At 41.0% G+C, this 18554-nt stretch overlaps 1 protein-coding gene across 3 annotated transcripts in view; it reads right to left on the bottom strand.

Moving 5' to 3' along the window:
* Positions 1–18554, bottom strand: part of Nktr (natural killer cell triggering receptor) — a 38288-nt gene that overhangs the window by 19150 nt on the left and 584 nt on the right. Inside the window, exons 3-6 of one of the 3 annotated variants that reach the window (XM_040739736.1) lie at positions 11313–11387; positions 10313–10420; positions 9211–9255; positions 7334–7421 (exon numbers count right to left, since the gene is read on the bottom strand). In XM_040739736.1, coding sequence (XP_040595670.1) covers positions 7334–7421; positions 9211–9255; positions 10313–10420; positions 11313–11387 — 316 coding nt within the window. Of the gene's footprint in view, positions 1–924; positions 945–7333; positions 7422–8870; positions 8899–9210; positions 9256–10312; positions 10421–11312; positions 11388–18554 lie in introns of those variants that run through there. The other 2 variants (XM_040739737.1, XM_040739738.1) reach the window with 2 other exon arrangements.

The raw sequence follows: 18554 nt of genomic DNA, 5'->3' as shown, positions 1-18554 counted from the left end.
GCGTTTAATTCTAATGAAAACTGGCTGATAAGCATCCTCGGTCCTCAGTGTGCACATGAATAGGGAAAGGGCCACCTCTGCCTCTGAGGACAACTTTCAATCTGCTCAGTGTCCATCCCAACGTGAACCACTTAATTTACTGTCATCTGCAATTCAGGATACAGAAATATCACTTACACCTTAGCTGGGATAGTAAGAACATGAACAATAGTGCATATAAGCAACTCTCTGGATCTGAGCCTACAAATTTCAGGACTCACTCTAAGGCAGGCTCACTGACTGGCATTGTGCCGACAGGACACATGATAAACAGTCAAAAGCCCACAGGACTGAGACCATGTGCTCAGCCAAGTCTACTAAAGCTGACAGAGAAACCCCACCCACCAACTCTTCACTATATCCAATATTCTCAATGATATCACTCTTGACAGGGACACACACAGTAAATGAAGACCCAGGTGTAAGTTGCACACCTTTTAAGCACACCCAGAGGAGAAACAAACACAGAACCCAATCCAAACTACAAAGCTCCAGTGTGCACACACTTCTTCTGTTCCCACCTCTCCCTTACCCGGAATCTAACTAAGCAGTCACTACAAGGGTCCCCTTGAATCACAAGCCCTGGGAACTGAGAGGCACTGCTGCTGTCCCAGAGACTAAACTACACTTAGGCCATCATCAGAGCAGCTTTTGGACCTTACTAGCTCCTAAAATCCTACTGCAAAACACTGCCCGGTGCACACGAGAGCCACTGAAATAAACTGTACTTCTTAGGTTAACCATGAGCAACAAACACCCTTGTTTTACATACACTGCTGCTACACAGAACAAGCAAAAAGCTTTTTCCTTAAAATATTTCAATACACATAACAATAGGATTAAAGAAACAAAGAAAGAGAGAGCCTTAGAGTAATGAGACATTACCTTTGGAGCGCACGGTGTAACACTCTTTCTGTAAATTTTACACAAAAATGGCAAGAAATAAATTGTAATACACTTTTAAGACAAGACTGAATCTATGTTTTAATATCAATATAACTTAGAAATTAAAATTTTAGAGTTTTATGCAAAGCAAGAAAGCTTTTTAAAATGGAGGGCTCTAAATTTTCTTTCACAAGGTATTTATGAAGAGATGAATTTTTTTTCAGAAAAGCCTTGTGGAGATCTTTTCAGACCCATGGTATTTTAATGGTAACAGCTAATAAAACATTAAAGCTCCAAATACAATCCCAGAGACTAGCTACTACACCTCTCTCAAAGAAAGCAATGCATCTTGAGTATGAACACAGATGCACAAATCCAAATACTGAGAAGTGGGGGCTTCTGGCAGAGCAGAGCTCCCCACCCCATCCCCCGCAAAAAGAGAAACCTAGTTCACATCATTCAAACAGAGCCTGAGAACTTCAACTAATTCGGTTCATTTTCACACTTCTGCTTTTCAAACTCATTTTTTGTTGTGTATCACAACGTCACAGAGCAGATTATACATTATATTATATATTTCACACCGTAACTGGAGAATGGTTTGGGCAGGGTCTGGGCTATGCTCAATGCTTGCTGCATAAACTCAAGCTGTGAAGTTGTTGGACAGAATTCATAAAAAACAGTTGTAAGGGCACAGTTAGAACTTCAGGGATCTTTGAGACTCAAAATGCAACAGAGATAATAGTCTTAGAGCATGATGTCAAATCCTGGTCATGGGATTTACCTCTAATGTGATCTTTCCCCTTACGACAAATTTTCTTTTTTGAAGAATATACACTGATGAATTTTAACTAATGAAATAAAAAAAAAACAACCTATGACTATATAAACCAAAAACTCTACTATGCCACAAATAAAATTTGATAGGATTTTAGATCTATTAATTAAAATGTTGTAAAAGTAAATTAGAATCTCTCATATAGGCAATGATACATGCATCAGGGTCACAAGAGATTTTTAAATCATGCAGTTTTCAGAGTGTAAAACAGAAAGGTCCCTCAGGCCTAAAGTAAGAGGGCACTAAAAACAACTACTTTAATGTCATCTCTGACATACTACTCCTTCACAGCCTGAAACGACAGCTGTCACAAAGCAGGAAACTTGTGTTCAGGCAATGGGCAACTTACAATGAACGCTGTGTCCCCAGGCCACTCATACAGAAAAACACTCAGCACTAATATAAAGGAAATATACGCACATGGTAACTAGATACAGCATTTCTTCCTGACTGCTAACAGGTATATCAGAAAGCACTCAGTAAATGTAAGCCTGGGTGTTAGAAGTGACATTTGATATTCAGAGAAAGTGGCTTTGGGTTCAAATATCAGCAACTTCTTTCTTCTCAAAAAATTTCTGGCATTAGCATATGAAGTTATTACTTCCCCCAACAACAACAACAAAAGTGGACTGCCTGGGGTCATGACATTTACTGCCATTTCCTCTCACATAAACGTCTGGACATGTGGGAGCCAGTTCTCTCCCAAATTTACTTCTGCTTTGCCAAGGTGCTGACACAGATTATAAACACTTGCTTCTACCTTGGAAAGAGTGCTCCCCTCTCATTAGATGAAGAGCCCTGCCTTACTGAAGAATGCTATAATGGACAGGGACTAGACATGTGGCTCAGTGGGTAAAAGCACTGATTGCCCTGCCACACCAGAGTCCATTCCCTTGCACCCACACGGCAGCTCACGGCCAGCTAGATAATGCACTCTCAGGAGACATGATGCCTCCTCTGCCTCCAGAGGCACTGGACCCATGTGGTACACAGACATACATGCAAGCACAACACCCACACACAGAAAATAAAAATGGGGGGGGGGAGAGCTGCATGTGCACAATCAACAGGCTGGGTGTGGAGGTCCTCGTTTAGAGGACTCCTGCCTACCATTTACAGGGTTCTAAATCTGATCACCAGCACTGAGAAAGGGAAAAAAACAAAGCCGAGCTTTTCTACAGTATCTTGCTTTCATAAAAAGCATCATTACCAGGAATAGTGGCCAGTGACAGCCTATTCACTAAAGTTTTCAAGCCATAAAAGGCCAACACTGGGGCTGGAGAGTTCAATGCCCAGCACCTACATGGTGGCTCACTACAATTCCATCCCAGCAGCTCCAATGCTCTCTTCTGGCTTCTTAGGGCATTGCATGCACATGGTACTCAGACATGCAGGCACAACACTTGTGTGCACAAAGCAAAGCTTTGTTTAAAGGTCTGCACTGACAAATATTTTAGTAGCAGCTGAGGCAGTGGCTGCTGCAGCTCCTGGTTTAGACAAGATGAGTCCCAAGTCTTTCTGACAAACTTTTCTGACTGATGAAAATTAGGTAGCTATAGAACAATTTCTTTTAAATGTCTGTACACAAATCATTCCATATATTCAGGGTCTTTTTATAAGACATGCTCTTTCTTCTATGACATTTTTGTACCAAAACGTTTATAGTTTATCTTAAAACAGGGCTATCTGGGGCTAGATGGCTTGGCAGGTGCTTTACTGTGGAAGCATGAGGACAGCCAGAACTCACTATTGTAATAGCTGGAAGGAGCATGTGCCTGCAATGCTAGACCTGGGGAAGGCAGACAATGGAGGTTACTGGGATCTGCCAGCCAGCTAAGGAGACTCTGGAGAGTTCCAGCTTCAGTGAGAAACTGTCGCAAAAAAAGAAGTGTGTGTGTGTGTGTGTGTGTGTGTGTGTGTGTGTGTGTGTGTGTGTGGTTTCTTGGGACAGGGTCATGTGCTTTGTGTCCTAGGATGATTAAAATCCACAGCTGCTGTCCTTCCACAGACACCAGAATAACAGGATCACAGGCATGAGCCACACCAAGGTATGTATTCCTGATTGCGAGGTATGTATTCCATCCCAGGAGCAGTGATAATGGAAGTTATAAACTGACCTTTCTAATCACTGTTTTATAACACTTTCCCATCTTCTCAATGACTACAGGCAGTATAAACCAGCACCAGAATTATCACCAGCGATGACAAGTAAACAAAAGTTCCCTAGTTGTCCTCCTCTTTCTCAGTTTCCCTGCCTCTGACACTTAACCACAAAGACTCCCAACACAGCGTTTATGCCCGAGGCATGTAGGCAGCAGCTCTCTTACCCAGAATGCAAGAAAAGGCTGTGGAGCAGCCTGGCCTGGACACGCTTTCTCTTCTGCCTGTAGCTTCATTCTCCACAAAACACAGAACAGCTCTACCTGACCATTCACTGCCTCACTTGTTTCCTGCAGAACTAGGGATGGAGCCCACGGCCTTGCACATACACGATAAGCTCTCCATCACTCAACTACACTTCCTACCCTATAGCATTTACTGCTTTTTTTTTTTTTAATACCTGGCCTAAAAAAATAAAAAAAAATGACAAAATGAGTGAACATTAACGGGTTGACTTGGTGAGTGCGGTCACAAGACTCTGAATTCCTTCAAAACTGTTTCCATGTGAACTCATCTTATTCCTTAATGCTTGAGGGGGATGGGGCCACGATGTTTCCTTCCCACATCTGAGCGGCACTACCCCCCAACAGAAACACCCATTCATTCATTCAGCAGTCAGCACAGTTAGTTAACAGTTAAATTACAAGCAGCTGTAAAGAAAACCTCATCTTCACAATATACGAACATAAGATAGGCATTTAAGATAGATTCTCTCTTCACACACAGTTTGAGCCACGGAAAACAATACATGTAAAATTATACTGACGACAACAGTGCACACCTTAGGAAGGGAAGACAACAGTGCACAGAGCACAATAATCCCCAAGTGACTCCCACATGCCACACTACCAGCACCAAATCGACTCCTCAGGAACTGCAGTTGACTTGCAGGACACAGAGTACCATTTTGTGCAGATGTTGTACAAGTTCTCCCAAGACCAAGCAAACAATCTGTAAGACACATCTGAAGCCTCTCTTCTGACATTACCCTTTCTTTCTGTTTCAGAGCTGCTACTCAAGGTGCCATGTGAAGTGTGCAGAGAAAGAACAAAGCCCTGTCCCTGTCCCAGGAAAACCCCTGGGAGGTCTCCTCTCTGATACACACAACTAAAGCCAGCACATTACTCTTTTCACTATTTCCAACTCCAAAACGACACTGGCCTGCAAGTCCAGAGTTTCAAACATTTCTCCTTTATTGGCTACCATCTCTTTGTATTTATGCTTTCCATAAAACTCAGGATATCTTGTTCAAAAATGTGAAACATTAGTTTGGTTTTATCTTGCAGCTCATGGAAACTGGAATCTTCAGCAGCATAAAGCAGCACATGGGCACACAAGTTACTTAAAAAAAATTAGAACAAATTTTGTGTGGGTGCAAAATGTTCAATTACCTCCAAGACTGCGAATTCCTCTCCACAAGGAAGTTTCAAATAAATTTTCACCAAACTAAAGATAGAAAATTCTTTTATCATGCATCCAGTGGTTTTAGTGCTATCTAGAGTTAATTATGAAAACAAGCTTAAATTTTTTTATTCCTAACTTACTGATTTCAAATTTTCATTTGTTGCTCCTCTTCAAACAGCAGCCTAATGCAAGATTAGGCCATGCAGAAAGCAGTAATGCCTTTACTAAATGTCCCAGAGATTTAAGTAGCTATTAAATGATAAGGTAACAGAGGTCTGTATAAATAAGCTACGTATATATAATAAAGGCACTCTTTAGAAACCGCTACTACCTGATAAGGCAAATTTTAAATGTAATGACATAAAAAAGAAACTTTAGAGCCCTCAGATGTCGCCATCCTGACCAATGAATCGTTAGTTTTTCATGTTCACAGTTCAGATAAGCTTAAAAATGGAAACAAAGGATTTAGAGCAAGCAGCTTTGACACCGGGTAACTACGAAAAGGTTTTGAAAATCTACCTCCTTACTTTGCATTGTGCCCGCCCGGAACAAAACAAAGGTTAGGGAAAGGAAAGTACTCCAGTGTAAACTTGCGTAGATAACCATCTGAGGGATGAAAGCTGAGTGTACAAGGGACGCCTCAGGTTTCCTCCCCTCTAGCTCCAGACCATCACCACCTACGAGCTTTCCATTTTTAGGACATCCTTTGGAAAGAATGCCCCTTATCTGAACTTCTTCCAATCATGTTGGAAGTCTTTCAGACAAACTTCAAATGTGAGTCTTTATGTGAACAATTGGCTCCTTTAAAGACAGGGAAGCGCCATTCATATTTGTACATTCAGAAAGATGGAAAAGAAGATATTTCTCCAACATACATAGAACACCAGAGATTACTATCAAAAGTATTAAGCTGCATGCTGGATAATTATCTTTCATATTTTATATGATGATAATAAAAAATAGGTTCAGGTAAGAATGTAATTAAAAATATGCCAAAGGTTTTACTTAGAATTTTTACATGAGAATCTAGTTTTTGGTTGTACATGCATATACAAACAAGAAATGTTCTTTAAAAAAATATTCATCATCACTGTATGACGTCTGTATGAGTGTGTAGTTACACGTGGAGATTAGAAGACAACTTTGCAGAGTTGGTTTTCTCCTTCTATCTTTATGTGGGTTCTGAGGATCGAACTCAGGTCGTTGGGCTTATATGTCAAGCACTTTACCAACACTGAACCATACAGTCAGCCCCAAAAGTACTTGGCTCTTTGAAAAGAAATTTAGTAATTTAAAAGTTTGTTGAGTAATATTTACAAATCTTGGAAAAATGACAGCCAATGTTGGGTTACTCATTTTCCTATACCTCATTAGAAAACAATGTTCTCGCTCTCAAAATAGGCTCACAGTAAGAAAGAAATCAAAAACAAAAATTCACATGATGGTTTACCCAAACCAACTTGTGCCTAGGGTTCATCACAGACAATGTTTGTTTGTTTTGTTTTTTGAGACGGTCTCACTATGTAGCTCTACAGTCCTAGCTGTCCTGGAACTCGCACTACAGACCAGGATGGCTTCAAACTCAGAAACTGGCCTGCCTCTGCTTCCCCAGTGCTAGGACTAGAGGCAGGCACCACCACATCCAGTGAGGCTACATCATGGACATTGTTTTGCATGTTCATCTCGAGTTCATATTCCAGTCTAGGTTTCTAACCTCAGCCTTCCAATGAGGAAGAGGCTAAAATCAAATTCTTTCCTCATAAGGGCAGCGTACTGTATGTAGACACAGTATGTACCTTCAGGTCCCATTTTCAGCTCCACTCTTCAAATCCAGGATATGTACAGAGGGCTGGCGCGGCCATTAGAGATTACCGCTACTACGTACTACCAGACACAGAGCCAAGCCAAAGCTGTCAGAGTGTGAGCAGCACAAGGGTTAGCCATCCCATCTCTCTCATGAACAGCGCTTCTCTGTAGGAAAAGCCCAACTGCATTATGCCTACTCACATGAAAAACTGGGAACCATTGGTATGTTTCCCTCGATTTGCCATTGACAAAAGGAACGCTCTGTCATGTTTGAGAATAAAGTTTTCATCTGTTTGAAGAAAACACAAGTTTGTTAGCCTCTAACTATAAGCAGCTTTTTTGAAGTAATGCTCAAGTACTAAATTGAAAGCAAAAGATGAAATTCCTCTTCTGGTCAGTAAGATATTTGGCAATATTTAGAAAAAAATTAACTAATCAAATAACAAAAGCACAAAAAGGCCGAAAAGATACTAATTAAAGCCTTGAGGAAAAGAACAGGTATTTAACACTCTGTACAAACAGCCTTAGAACAGTCACTTTCAGCAGTTAACACACTTGGCTAAATGATATAAACTACAGACTCTCAGGGAAGACCAGTCAAGACATTTTTAGAAAAATATCTACAGTAAAATGTATTTCCTTCAAGTTTCCAATTAGCCTGACACATAAACTACACATAAGTGAGTTTTAATAAGCCTTAATCTTAAATGCTTAGCATTTGCATGGTAAACTTATTATTCTACTGAAGTCAACTGGTCTATGAGAACAAAAATATCATATATATTAAGTTTTAGGAAAATGTCAAATTAACTATCAGAAGGATCACAAAATTACCTAAGGAAGAAAGTTGTATGAAACTAACATTTTAAAAGGCAAATACAATGTTAAGATACAACAGCATCTGCCACAGGGAACAGCCACATTAAAGAGGCCCACAACACTGACTGTACGTTGCTACATGCCATTAGAACAAGCTAGGAAGGGGAAAAAATTCTGCCATCACTTAAAGATGGCTTTAACTCAGTAGAAATATCTTTTAAAACTTGACAGCCATATCACCCTGGACGCGCCTGGTCTCCTCCAATATCAGAAGCTAAGCAGAGACAGGCCTGGTACATATTTGGGAGAAATATCTTTAAAACCAAATTTCCTTTTACATTGATACAAACAAATCTTTCTTTAGAACAAACAGAAACATACAATTTTAAAGAGATGGTTACCTTGGGGACAGGCTTCTGAAAAAGAGTAGTGATCCATTTCCCCCAAAGGAAATATAAAAAACCATTATACACTGAAGTGTTGACAGCATTCAAACCAGCAATGCTGGAGCCCACTCTAAATCCCTGCAACTGACTTTTCTAAGGCTTTTTGGGGAAGTGCAATAGTTAGACTTATGAAAGGTTACTACTGTAGGAGTAAAATACAACCGTAAAGTTCTAATACACAAAAGAAAACATACAAACCTTTGTGAAAGGAAAAATACCATTTTTTATTCAAAGAAAATTCCTTGGTTTGGGGGGGGGGAACCACAACTTAATTTTTTTTCCCTGATGTAGAACTAATAACCAATTGTAAAGAAACAAAGACACAGATGCATGTATGAAATTACATAGATTCTTTTTTTCCAAGTCTTCAAACAATACAGAAACCCAGCCACAACCTGACCAGACTGTCCGTGGACTTATTAGGAGGGCACAGGGAGCAGAGTGGATTGTGTTACTGAGCTTCGTTCTCTTACCTTTTCATTTTGCAAAAGACCACATTCTCTATAAACAAAAGAATATGTTGACAGTTTTAGGCAGGAAGATAGGAGTTTTCATGTATATAGTTGCCTAACCTCCATGCTGAAAGTCATGTTTAACCTTAAAGTTAGCCTTAATTAATCTTGACAATTAAAAGTTATATATTACCATATAATTGATCCCCAAACTCATGCAAAAAAAGTATTTTCATGCAGCATTAGTTTCATGCAAAATGAACTACAAGTAAACCTCTTCTGATTAAAGTATGCGGCCAAACTCGCTTTATATCAGAACTGAAACAAAACAAAAAAAACCACACAGAATACCAGGTCTCACCTTTAAAGTATCCGCCATAGATGGACTCTCCACCTTTCCCGTTACCTGAAAACAACAAGCCATGATCAAAATGTAAACTACTCAACACATGAAAATTAGAACTTTTAAACATCAACACTTGTGTGTGCGTGGACACACGTGCATTGCAACAGTGTGAATGTGGAAGTCAGAGGACAACCTGCAGGAGTCAGCTCTCTCCTTCCACCATGTGAGTCTCAGGGATTGAACTCAGGTCACCAGGCTTGGTCACAAGTGCCTTTACCTTGAGTACCTTGCCAACTCCATTTGTTTTGCATTTAAGACATGGTCTCACTACTGTAGGTCAGGGTGACCTTAAACTCAAAATCCCTAGCCTTTACCTCTCAAGTGTTGTGATAATTTATAGGCGTATGCCACCACAACCACCCCTATTACTATTATTATTATATTATTGCTGCAGCACTTGAGATTGAAACCAGGGCCTAGTACGTACTAAGCAAGTGTTCTACCATTCAGCTACATTCCTAGGCCAATAAATTATTATTATTATTATTTTGGTTTTTACGAGACAGGGTTTCTCTGTATTGTTTTGGAGGTTGTCGGACCAGCCCGGCCTCGAACTCAGAGATCCGCCTGCCTCTGCCTCCCAAGTGCTGGGATTAAAGATGTGCGCCACCACCGCCCGGCCAATAAATTATTTTTGATGGCTTCAATATCCTGAAGGAAATCCTGAACCTTTTAATTGCTACCAAAAACAAAAAACAGAAAACCTGTAATTCTAGGTGCATTCAATTAAATTAATCTTTAAGATATTATGAAAAATGCTATCAGAAAAATGATCCCTATGGCCCATTTATGTCACGTAGTAGTTACACTAAGAAATTTCTAGAATTGGATAGTACTATGTTCATTGGAAGGTAATCTGAGATAATTATGTTACTAAAATACATTACATAAACAAAATTTTTCACAAAATTCTAGATCTGTAACATCTGCTCATCCAACAATGATGCACGAGGACGATATTCACATCACTCTGTGACATGATATTCACAATTAAAAGCAACAATGAGATCTTTAAACACTGACGGATGATTTATTAGGAATATAACTTTAGCTCTACCTTCACTGAAGTCCCCACCCTGAATCATAAAGTTTTTAACCACACGGTGGAATGTAGAACCTTTATAACATAACTTCTTCCCAGTTGTTTTCCCAAGGCCTTTCTCCCCTGGGGAAGAAAAAAACAAGTTTAGCTACAAACCCATCACTCCATGGGAATAACCAACAAGTTAATCTGCAGTCAAATCCCTCCCATGTGCTGATACCAGGAGACGTAAGACACAGACAGATGACACAATGTGGGTAGCACACATACATAACATACAAAACAAAATAAGTAACATAAAGCAGTATCAGTATATGTATTAAACTAATACAGAAACAATTCTGTGTGCTACAGAAGATAGGAATAGAGATGACTTAAATAAATTAGTTCAAACGTTGTATCTCCTTGTGTTCAAATAAAGGCTTTAAAAATGAAGTTTGCTATTTCTAATATTTAATATTTTCTCTTTATTGTTTGTCTAGGGTATGTGCAGTGATACATAATGAAAAGCAATATTATGCTTTATAATTTGAGGTGCTAAATTTATTTAAAGAAATGAAATTTGGATAAAATTTTCCCAAGATAAATTAATTTTGAAGAAGTCTTATTTGCCAAACTAATACATAAAGATTGTATTACATGAAACAGAATATTATCATTTCAAAGATTTCTTTTTCCTCCTGTCCTCTCAAGAAATGTTTCCTTCAAAAAAAATTTTTTTTGGTTTTTTGAGTCAGGGTTTCTCTGTATTGTTTTGGAGGCTGTCCTGGAACTGTAGACTAGGCTGGCCTCGAAATCACAGAGATATGCCTGCCTCTGCCTCCCAAGTGCTGGGATTAAAGGCGTGCGCCACCAACACCTGGCTCCTTCATTTTATATGATGTAATAATAACATTTTAGTTGTAAAACTCACTGCATAGACAATTGTATTTTTATGAAAGTTCCCATATATATAGCAGATGTAGCTGCAAGCAGCCAGACATTCTTATTGAAAAGAGGCTAAAACCTCACTCACCTGAGCACAGGCACAGGAAGTTTTTGCATGTTTTTGGACATATGTCTGAGAAGAGCTGAAACATAATTCGACCAACTGAAACAAAATATATGAGGGAAAAAGAACAGTGAGCAAATTAATACAGATATTTCCTATAAGAACTTAACTAGGAGATACCCTGATGAGTCAGTTTCTTCTTTGTGTTTTACAGATCACCTCCATACACAGTGCTAAAATCACGGCTCTAGCACAAAAGCTGTACAATTTAACAGAGCCTTCTCGTACCCATTTAATACAGAACTAATAACCCTTTTAAAAATATCTGTTTGGTGTTGCTGGGCTAAAGATCAAACCCATGTTTCTCATATACACAGCAAGCGCTCTACTATTGAGCTACATACACTCCTAGCTCCAAAGCATTCCTTTTTTTTTTTTTTAAGTGTTTTCTGAGACAGGGTTTCTCTGTAACCTGGCTGTCCTGGAACTCACTCTGTAGCCCAGGCTGGTCTTGAACTCACAAAGACCGCCTGCCTCTGTCTTCTGAGTGCTGGGATTAGAGTCCTGTACCCCCCCCCACCTGCTCCAAGTATTCTTAACTAATAGTTGTATGGCCCATTAGGCCCTGTCAGTGATGAGCACATCCCTCCTTAAGAGTCTATTCTGCCCAGCCCAGTTAGAAGGAAAGCTCTGCCATGCTCTCTTTGGAGCTCAAGTTCCACTCCCTGAGAGCCAGGGAAGAAAAGGGTGCTCAGAAGGCACAATGCTACCTTCAATAAACAACAACAAAAAGGAACACACTATGCCCTGGAAAATAGTTCACAAATTCTGGTCTCCATATTCTTCTGAAGTGTTTAAATTTACCAAGCTGTTGTTTATGGGTTATACGTGTTAATTTGCAATGTATAAATCAAAACTAAGACATTTCTTTTTTGTCTGCTTTTTGACACAGGTTTCTCTGTGTAACCCTGGCTGTCCTGGCACTCACCAGGCTGGCCTCAAAAACCAGAGATCTGCCTCCCCGGGTGCTGGGATTAAAAGTGTGTACCACCGCCATTCAGTTTGTGAATTTTTTGTTCATTTGTTTTTTGAAGATCTTCCTGAAAGTGTAAATCCTGTTTTAGTATTATCATTAAAAAAAAATTCTGTTGAGTGCCTTTAATCCCAGTACTTAGAAGGCAGAGGAAGGCGGACCTCTGAGCTCAAGGCCAGCATCTACAAAGTGAGTTCCAGGACAGGTAGGGTTACACAGGCAACCTGTCTGAAAACACAAAGAGGAAACCGGTGCTGACTGAAAGTCTCAGCAAAGTCTACTCCCTGGTGGGGACGGTGTGCAAGTGTCCACTGTATGTGTTGCGGTCAGAGGACAACTTGCAAGGATGCATTGCAAGGATGCACTGTCTCCCTCCACTGCGTGGGTTACAAGCTCACGCTCAGAGGGCGCCTGTTCCTGCTGAGTGGTCTCTCTGGCTCCCAAGAAATGGTGTTTCTTTACAATTCTCTCCTAATCCCATATCCTCCCTCAGTCTACAAAATCTTTTCCCTTATGGACATTTTATTTAAAGAGACAGGATGAATCAAACTGAACTGTAGATCAAATACATATAGAATATATAGAATAGACACAGACTGAGTCCTACTGTTGTCACTAACAGTTTTATATATTTCTAGCTATCCTAGTCTGTCCTTTATGGATACCTATCATGGACAAGTGGGATCATTATTGAGCATCATGTAAGGAAACTTCCTTGTGTCAACACTCTATATCTAAACTCTAACAAAGTCATATTTTCAGACAATTTCAAAGCTGTAGCTGTTTCCTAAAGAAAAAGATAGGGAAAGGAAACAAAAAGGAAGACTTTTAGGTATCGAATGACCAATGTGTTTAAATACAAGTCAGAATTTTCCAAGAATATCTATGACATCAGTAACATGAAAAAAAAGTGTAATAAAAATGTCTGCATCCTAGCTGGGTGTTGGTGGCGCACGCCTTTAATCCCAGCACTCGGGAGGCAGAGGCAGGCGGATCTCTGTGAGTTCGAGGCCAGCCTGGTCTACAGAGCGAGTTCCAGGACAGCCTCCAAAGCCACAGAGAAACCCTGTCTCGAAAAACCAAAAAAAAAAAAAAAAAAAAAAAAAAAGTCTGCATCAATTCTCATAAATGCCTAAAATGGCTGAGGTGGGCATCAAGCCCACAGCCCTGAGCTTTGAAAGTAGGACACTTAGAGCTTTGGAATCATTGTACAGTGTTTGTCTGAAGGTTGGGAAAAAAAAGAACACCTTTAAAAAGAATACCTTTAATCCCAGGCAGGAGAAATTCCTGTTGGGTTTTGAGGCCAGCCTAGTCTACAAAGCAAGTTCCAGGATATCCAGTGCTGTTACACAGAGAAGATTTTGTCTCCAAAACGAAAAACCAGCCAACCAAACACGAGTGCTTCCTGCTGCACAGGACCTGGGCAGCACCCATACCTGGTGGCTCACAACAACCAGCACTCCCGGTTCTAGGAGACTGCAGCGTGACACTCACTTAGGAGGCAGAAGTAGGTGGATCCCTGTGGGTTGGAGGCCAGCTTAATGGCCTACATAAGTAAGTTCCAGGACAGCCAGAGCAACAGGGTTTCTCTGTGTATCCCTGGCTGTCCTAGAACTCCCTCTGTAGACCAAGCTGGCCTCAGAGTGCTAGGATTAAAGGTGTTTGCCACTACACTGGCTTCAACCTAGGCTTTCTTAAGATCATAGTAACATCTAAATCAAGTGAATTTGTTTTGTTTTTCCTTTTTTCCCTAAAACGCACAAGGCTTTAAAACAGTGGTTCTCAACCTTCCTAATGCTGTGGCCCTTTAATAGTTCCTCATGCTGTGGTGAACCCCAGTCACAATTTTCATTGCTACTTCATAACTGTAATTTTGTTTCTCTTATGAATCATAATGTAAATATCTGTGATTTCCAATGGCCTTAGGAGATCCCTGTGTCAAAGGGTCATTTGTCCCCAAAGATGTTAGGACCCACAGGTTGAAAACCACTGTTTTAAAATGAAAACTGGTGAAAGCGGCCTAGTAACACAATAAATGTGAAAATATGAAGTCTAACATTCAGAGATGTAGGTCTAACTACAATAACCTAACTTGATGCAGAAAATTTTCAATTGGATTCTTAATCTCAGGAGGCAAGGTTCAGCAAGAAAGGCTTGTCTTGTCTATAGCACATTAAGATTGGGGGAGAAACAAAAATAAACTGGTATGACTTTAATCTGGCGCAAGGTTAAAACACTGCCATACCCAGCTAGAGCTAACTCAGCAACTGAGAGCACTGGCTGCTCTTACAGAAGACCCGGTCAACTGCTAGCACCCACCTGGGTCTCACAGTAACCTCTGTTCCAGGGTCTCACAGTGACCTCTGCTCCAGGGTCTCACAGTGACCTCTGTTCCAGGGTCTCACAGTGACCTCTGTTCCAGGGTCTCACAGTGACCTCTGTTCCAGGGTTTCATGCCCTCTCAGGCCTCCAGAGTGCTGGGATTAAAGGTGTACACAGACATACATGCAGACAAAACACCCATACACATGAAATATAGATAAAAACAAAGCAAACTGCCATCGGCAGAAAAATTTGTTTTAAATATCCTAGAGCAATGACTATCAACCTGTGGGTCACACCCCCTTTGGCAGTTGCATGTCAGAAATTCTGCATATCAGATATTTACATTACAATTCACAACAGTAGCAAAACTACAGCAACGAAGCAGCGAGGAAGTAATCCTATTATCCCCACCACAGGAGGAGCTGTATTAAAGGGCTGCAATGTTAGGAGGTTGAGAACACTGCCCTAAGGCAAGGGCCAGGCAATGATTCAACAGGCAGAGCACTTACATCACAGTGTGAAGACTTTTTTTTTTTAATTTCTAGAACCCATGTAAAAAGCCAGATGCAACTCCACACACACACACACACACACACACACACACACACACACACACACACACACACACACACCAGGATAAACGGAGTAACCCAATCAGGTCCCTAATGTATGACAACATATTAAGCACATACTTTGCCATTGAAATATATATCTAGTCTTCCATTTTGAATAAAATATGGACAAATTTTATCAGAAAAAAAGTTATAATAATTTATGCCTATAAAAGGTATAACTAGCTGGGCATTGGTAGCGCACGCCTTTAATCCCAGCACTCGGGAGGCAGAGGCAGGTGGATCTCTGTGAGCTCGAGGCCAGTCTGGACTACCAAGTGAGTTCCAGGACAGCCTCCAAAGCCACAGAGAAACCCTGTCTCGAAATAAAAAAAAAAAAGAGGTATAACTTTAAAAAAAAAAAAGGTATAACTTGGCCAGGCAGTGGTGGTGCAAGCCTTTAATTCCAGCACTGGGGAAGAAGCAGGGGAAATCTGTGAGTTCCAGGTCAGCCTGCTCTAAAATTCGAGTTCCAGGACAGACAGAGCTGCTACACAGAGAACCCTGTTTTGAGAGAAGGGGGGAGGGGAGGCATAATTTGAGTTAGTTCAGGAAAATCCTATACAGAAATTGACCACTGTAAAAACAAGCAATATCAACCTTAACTAAGTTCATCTGTGAATCAAATTGTAGGCTTTCAACAGCTTAATGGAATTGTATTATTTTATAGAAAACAGGTAATATTTGATACTTTCAGTTTTTTGAACAGAAAGCACTCTGAAGATATAGCCTCTGAAGAAAAGTAAGTAATATGCTTCAGTAGTTTATTTTCAGTGACAGCCATGAAACAGACCCGGAAGAAAAGAACAGGGCTCAGGGCTGGTCACTGGTTAGAATGCCTGAAGCCCTAGGTTTGATTGCCAGTGTCAAAAGTAAAAGACAGAAGAAAATAAACTTTGTAAACTTTGTCCCCTAAGTTTCTATAAACACACATGCACGCACATGACCAAAAACAATACAATCTTCATTCATTAGCCTCCAAGACTAGCCACTCAGCCCCTGCACTCTACACTTTTTGAGAATTGTTCTCTATTAAGATGCTCAGGCTGGCCTCACGGTTCAAACTCAATTTGTAGCTCAGGGGAACCTTAAATTTAAATCTTCCAGTCCAGGCCAAATTCTTAAGAAACTAAAAGAGGAGCTGTTGACATGTCTCAGCAAGTCAAAGTGCTTGTGAGAAAACGCCAAGGAAACAAGACAAGAGTCTTGTGACCTCAGTTTCTTAAAAAATACAGAATCGTGCTTGGAATGTGATTTGGCGACCCTCCCAGATATAATGGATAGGAGTGAGCTCACTTATATTATTGATCACAACTAGCTATTATTTGTTCATGTGCCTCTATGGGAAAATATGCTTTTGCCACATGTGTCTTGTCCTTGTGACTGTACACTTTACTCGGGTGACTGCTCCTAACCCTCGGAGTATAAAGTCCCTCCTGGTGCTCTGACAGAAGCTGACTAGTGCATGAGGCTTTTAGCCCACCTCATTTTTAGGCCCCACTCCCCCAGGTTCAAGCTGCCATTAGAGTGGTAAACAACACACTTTCCAATCAGGAGTGAAAGGTGAGTTCTGACTATGGCAAATAGTGCCTATGCACACAAACCTGACAAGTTAGACACATGCATTAGTGTCTTACAAGCTACAAACCACCAATACTACATCAGCAAGTCACAGACATGTGAGTGAATACTGTATCAAAGAAGTTAATCTTCATTAAGATCTTGAACAACAACAAAAGAACAGTGACAGAACTATTTCCAATAGGAACAATTACTGACTTTACACAGAAAACGTATTATACATATGCATAGGTTTTTCTTCTTTAAATCTGTATTTGCATGCATTCAATAGTTTTATAATTCAAAAATCAATGTTTTGCATTTGTATTGATGGTAATGGAAAACACACACTAAGCGTACACAGTTCTCATCAGTGCATCTTGATGTCTGTATCTCTTCTGCGCATCAAAGTCAATCTGAGCCGGTACCTGTGGTGCTTTGAGATGGACTGGGAGCCTTCCGCCTTGCAGCCACAGTCCTGTCTCATCAGCAGTCCCTCATCCCTGCTCAGCAGTTAGCCCATGGCTCACATAACAGGGTTCTTACTTGTTTTTAAGAGTTAAAAATAAGCCAGGAGGTGGTGGCACACACCTTTAATCTAAGCAGAGGCAAGAGGATCTCTGTGAGTTCGAGGCCAGCTTGGTCTAGAGAAGGAGTTCCAGGACAGGCAGAACCGCACAGAAAAACCCTGTCTCAAAAAGCAGAAAGCAAACAAACAAAAAAGTTTAAACAGAAGATGCCCTTAAAAAAATAGGCAGTAAGCAAAGATTGTGTAACAGTATGAAGTATTTTCAAGATTGCTATCTGTGGTGTTGGGGATCAAAGCCAGGTCCTTGGGTCTTCTAGGAAAATACTTCCGAGTTATATTACTAAGTAACTGTTGCTTTCTGAGTAGACTCATGCCTCAGGTTTGCAAAGGTCTCTGAAAACAATCTCCACAGTAAGTTTGGTAAATGCCTAACGAACTGCACGACATAAGGGTGGAAGTGTTAGCCGGGAGAAACAGGACTTGTAGGATCACGCACTCCTCTGCTCAGAACCCCCAACATCCCCCTCCACCACCGCGTCAGAGTCCTCCTCCCTCTACCCATCCACACCGGGCCGTCTGCTTTGTCCCAGAGCCAAAGTAAACTGTTGTCCACTGCGCAGCACACATCTCAAACACACACACGGTTCGGGTTCCCATCTGCTGAAGTGTCATCTTCACAAAATCGCCTTTCCCCGCCGCCTTACTGAACGGCGCTACTAGAAGCAATGAGTTTTCGCCCCTTTCTTTCCTGGCCGTCTTCTTGCAACAGGATGTAAACATACACGTCGGAGCCCGGCTTCAGTCACTGCCTAACGCATCTCCAGAACCTGCGACAAGCTCGCCCAAGAAATCACACGACACACTTCCAATTAAAATTCCTGCCTGCCATTTGGAACTCCGGGGGCGGCGGCAGCGGCAGCAGCAGGCGAATCTGAGTTCGAGCTCCCCCCCCCCCCCCGGTCTACAGAGTGAGTTCCACGACAGCCAGGGCTACACGGAGGAAACCCTGCCTCAGAAAACAAAACTAAACGAACTCTGCGCCTGGAGCAAGTGTTTCAGGAAAGTAAATGTGTTTACATACAGATGCATGCGTGTTTACGCCGTATGCACGCATGTTTCACGTGTGCGTGTGTGCAGTCGCAGTGTGTGCTTGAGTGTGCACGTATGCCTGTGTAGTGACGAAAGGCTGACCACGACGGAATTCCTGA

The sequence above is a fragment of the Mesocricetus auratus genome, unplaced genomic scaffold (genome assembly GCF_017639785.1).
Source record: "Mesocricetus auratus isolate SY011 unplaced genomic scaffold, BCM_Maur_2.0 Super-Scaffold_100691, whole genome shotgun sequence".
In the NCBI taxonomy this organism is placed as follows: Eukaryota; Metazoa; Chordata; class Mammalia; order Rodentia; family Cricetidae; genus Mesocricetus; species Mesocricetus auratus.
Note: the sequence above shows the minus strand (reverse complement) of the source record. Positions and strands in the feature narration are given on the sequence as shown.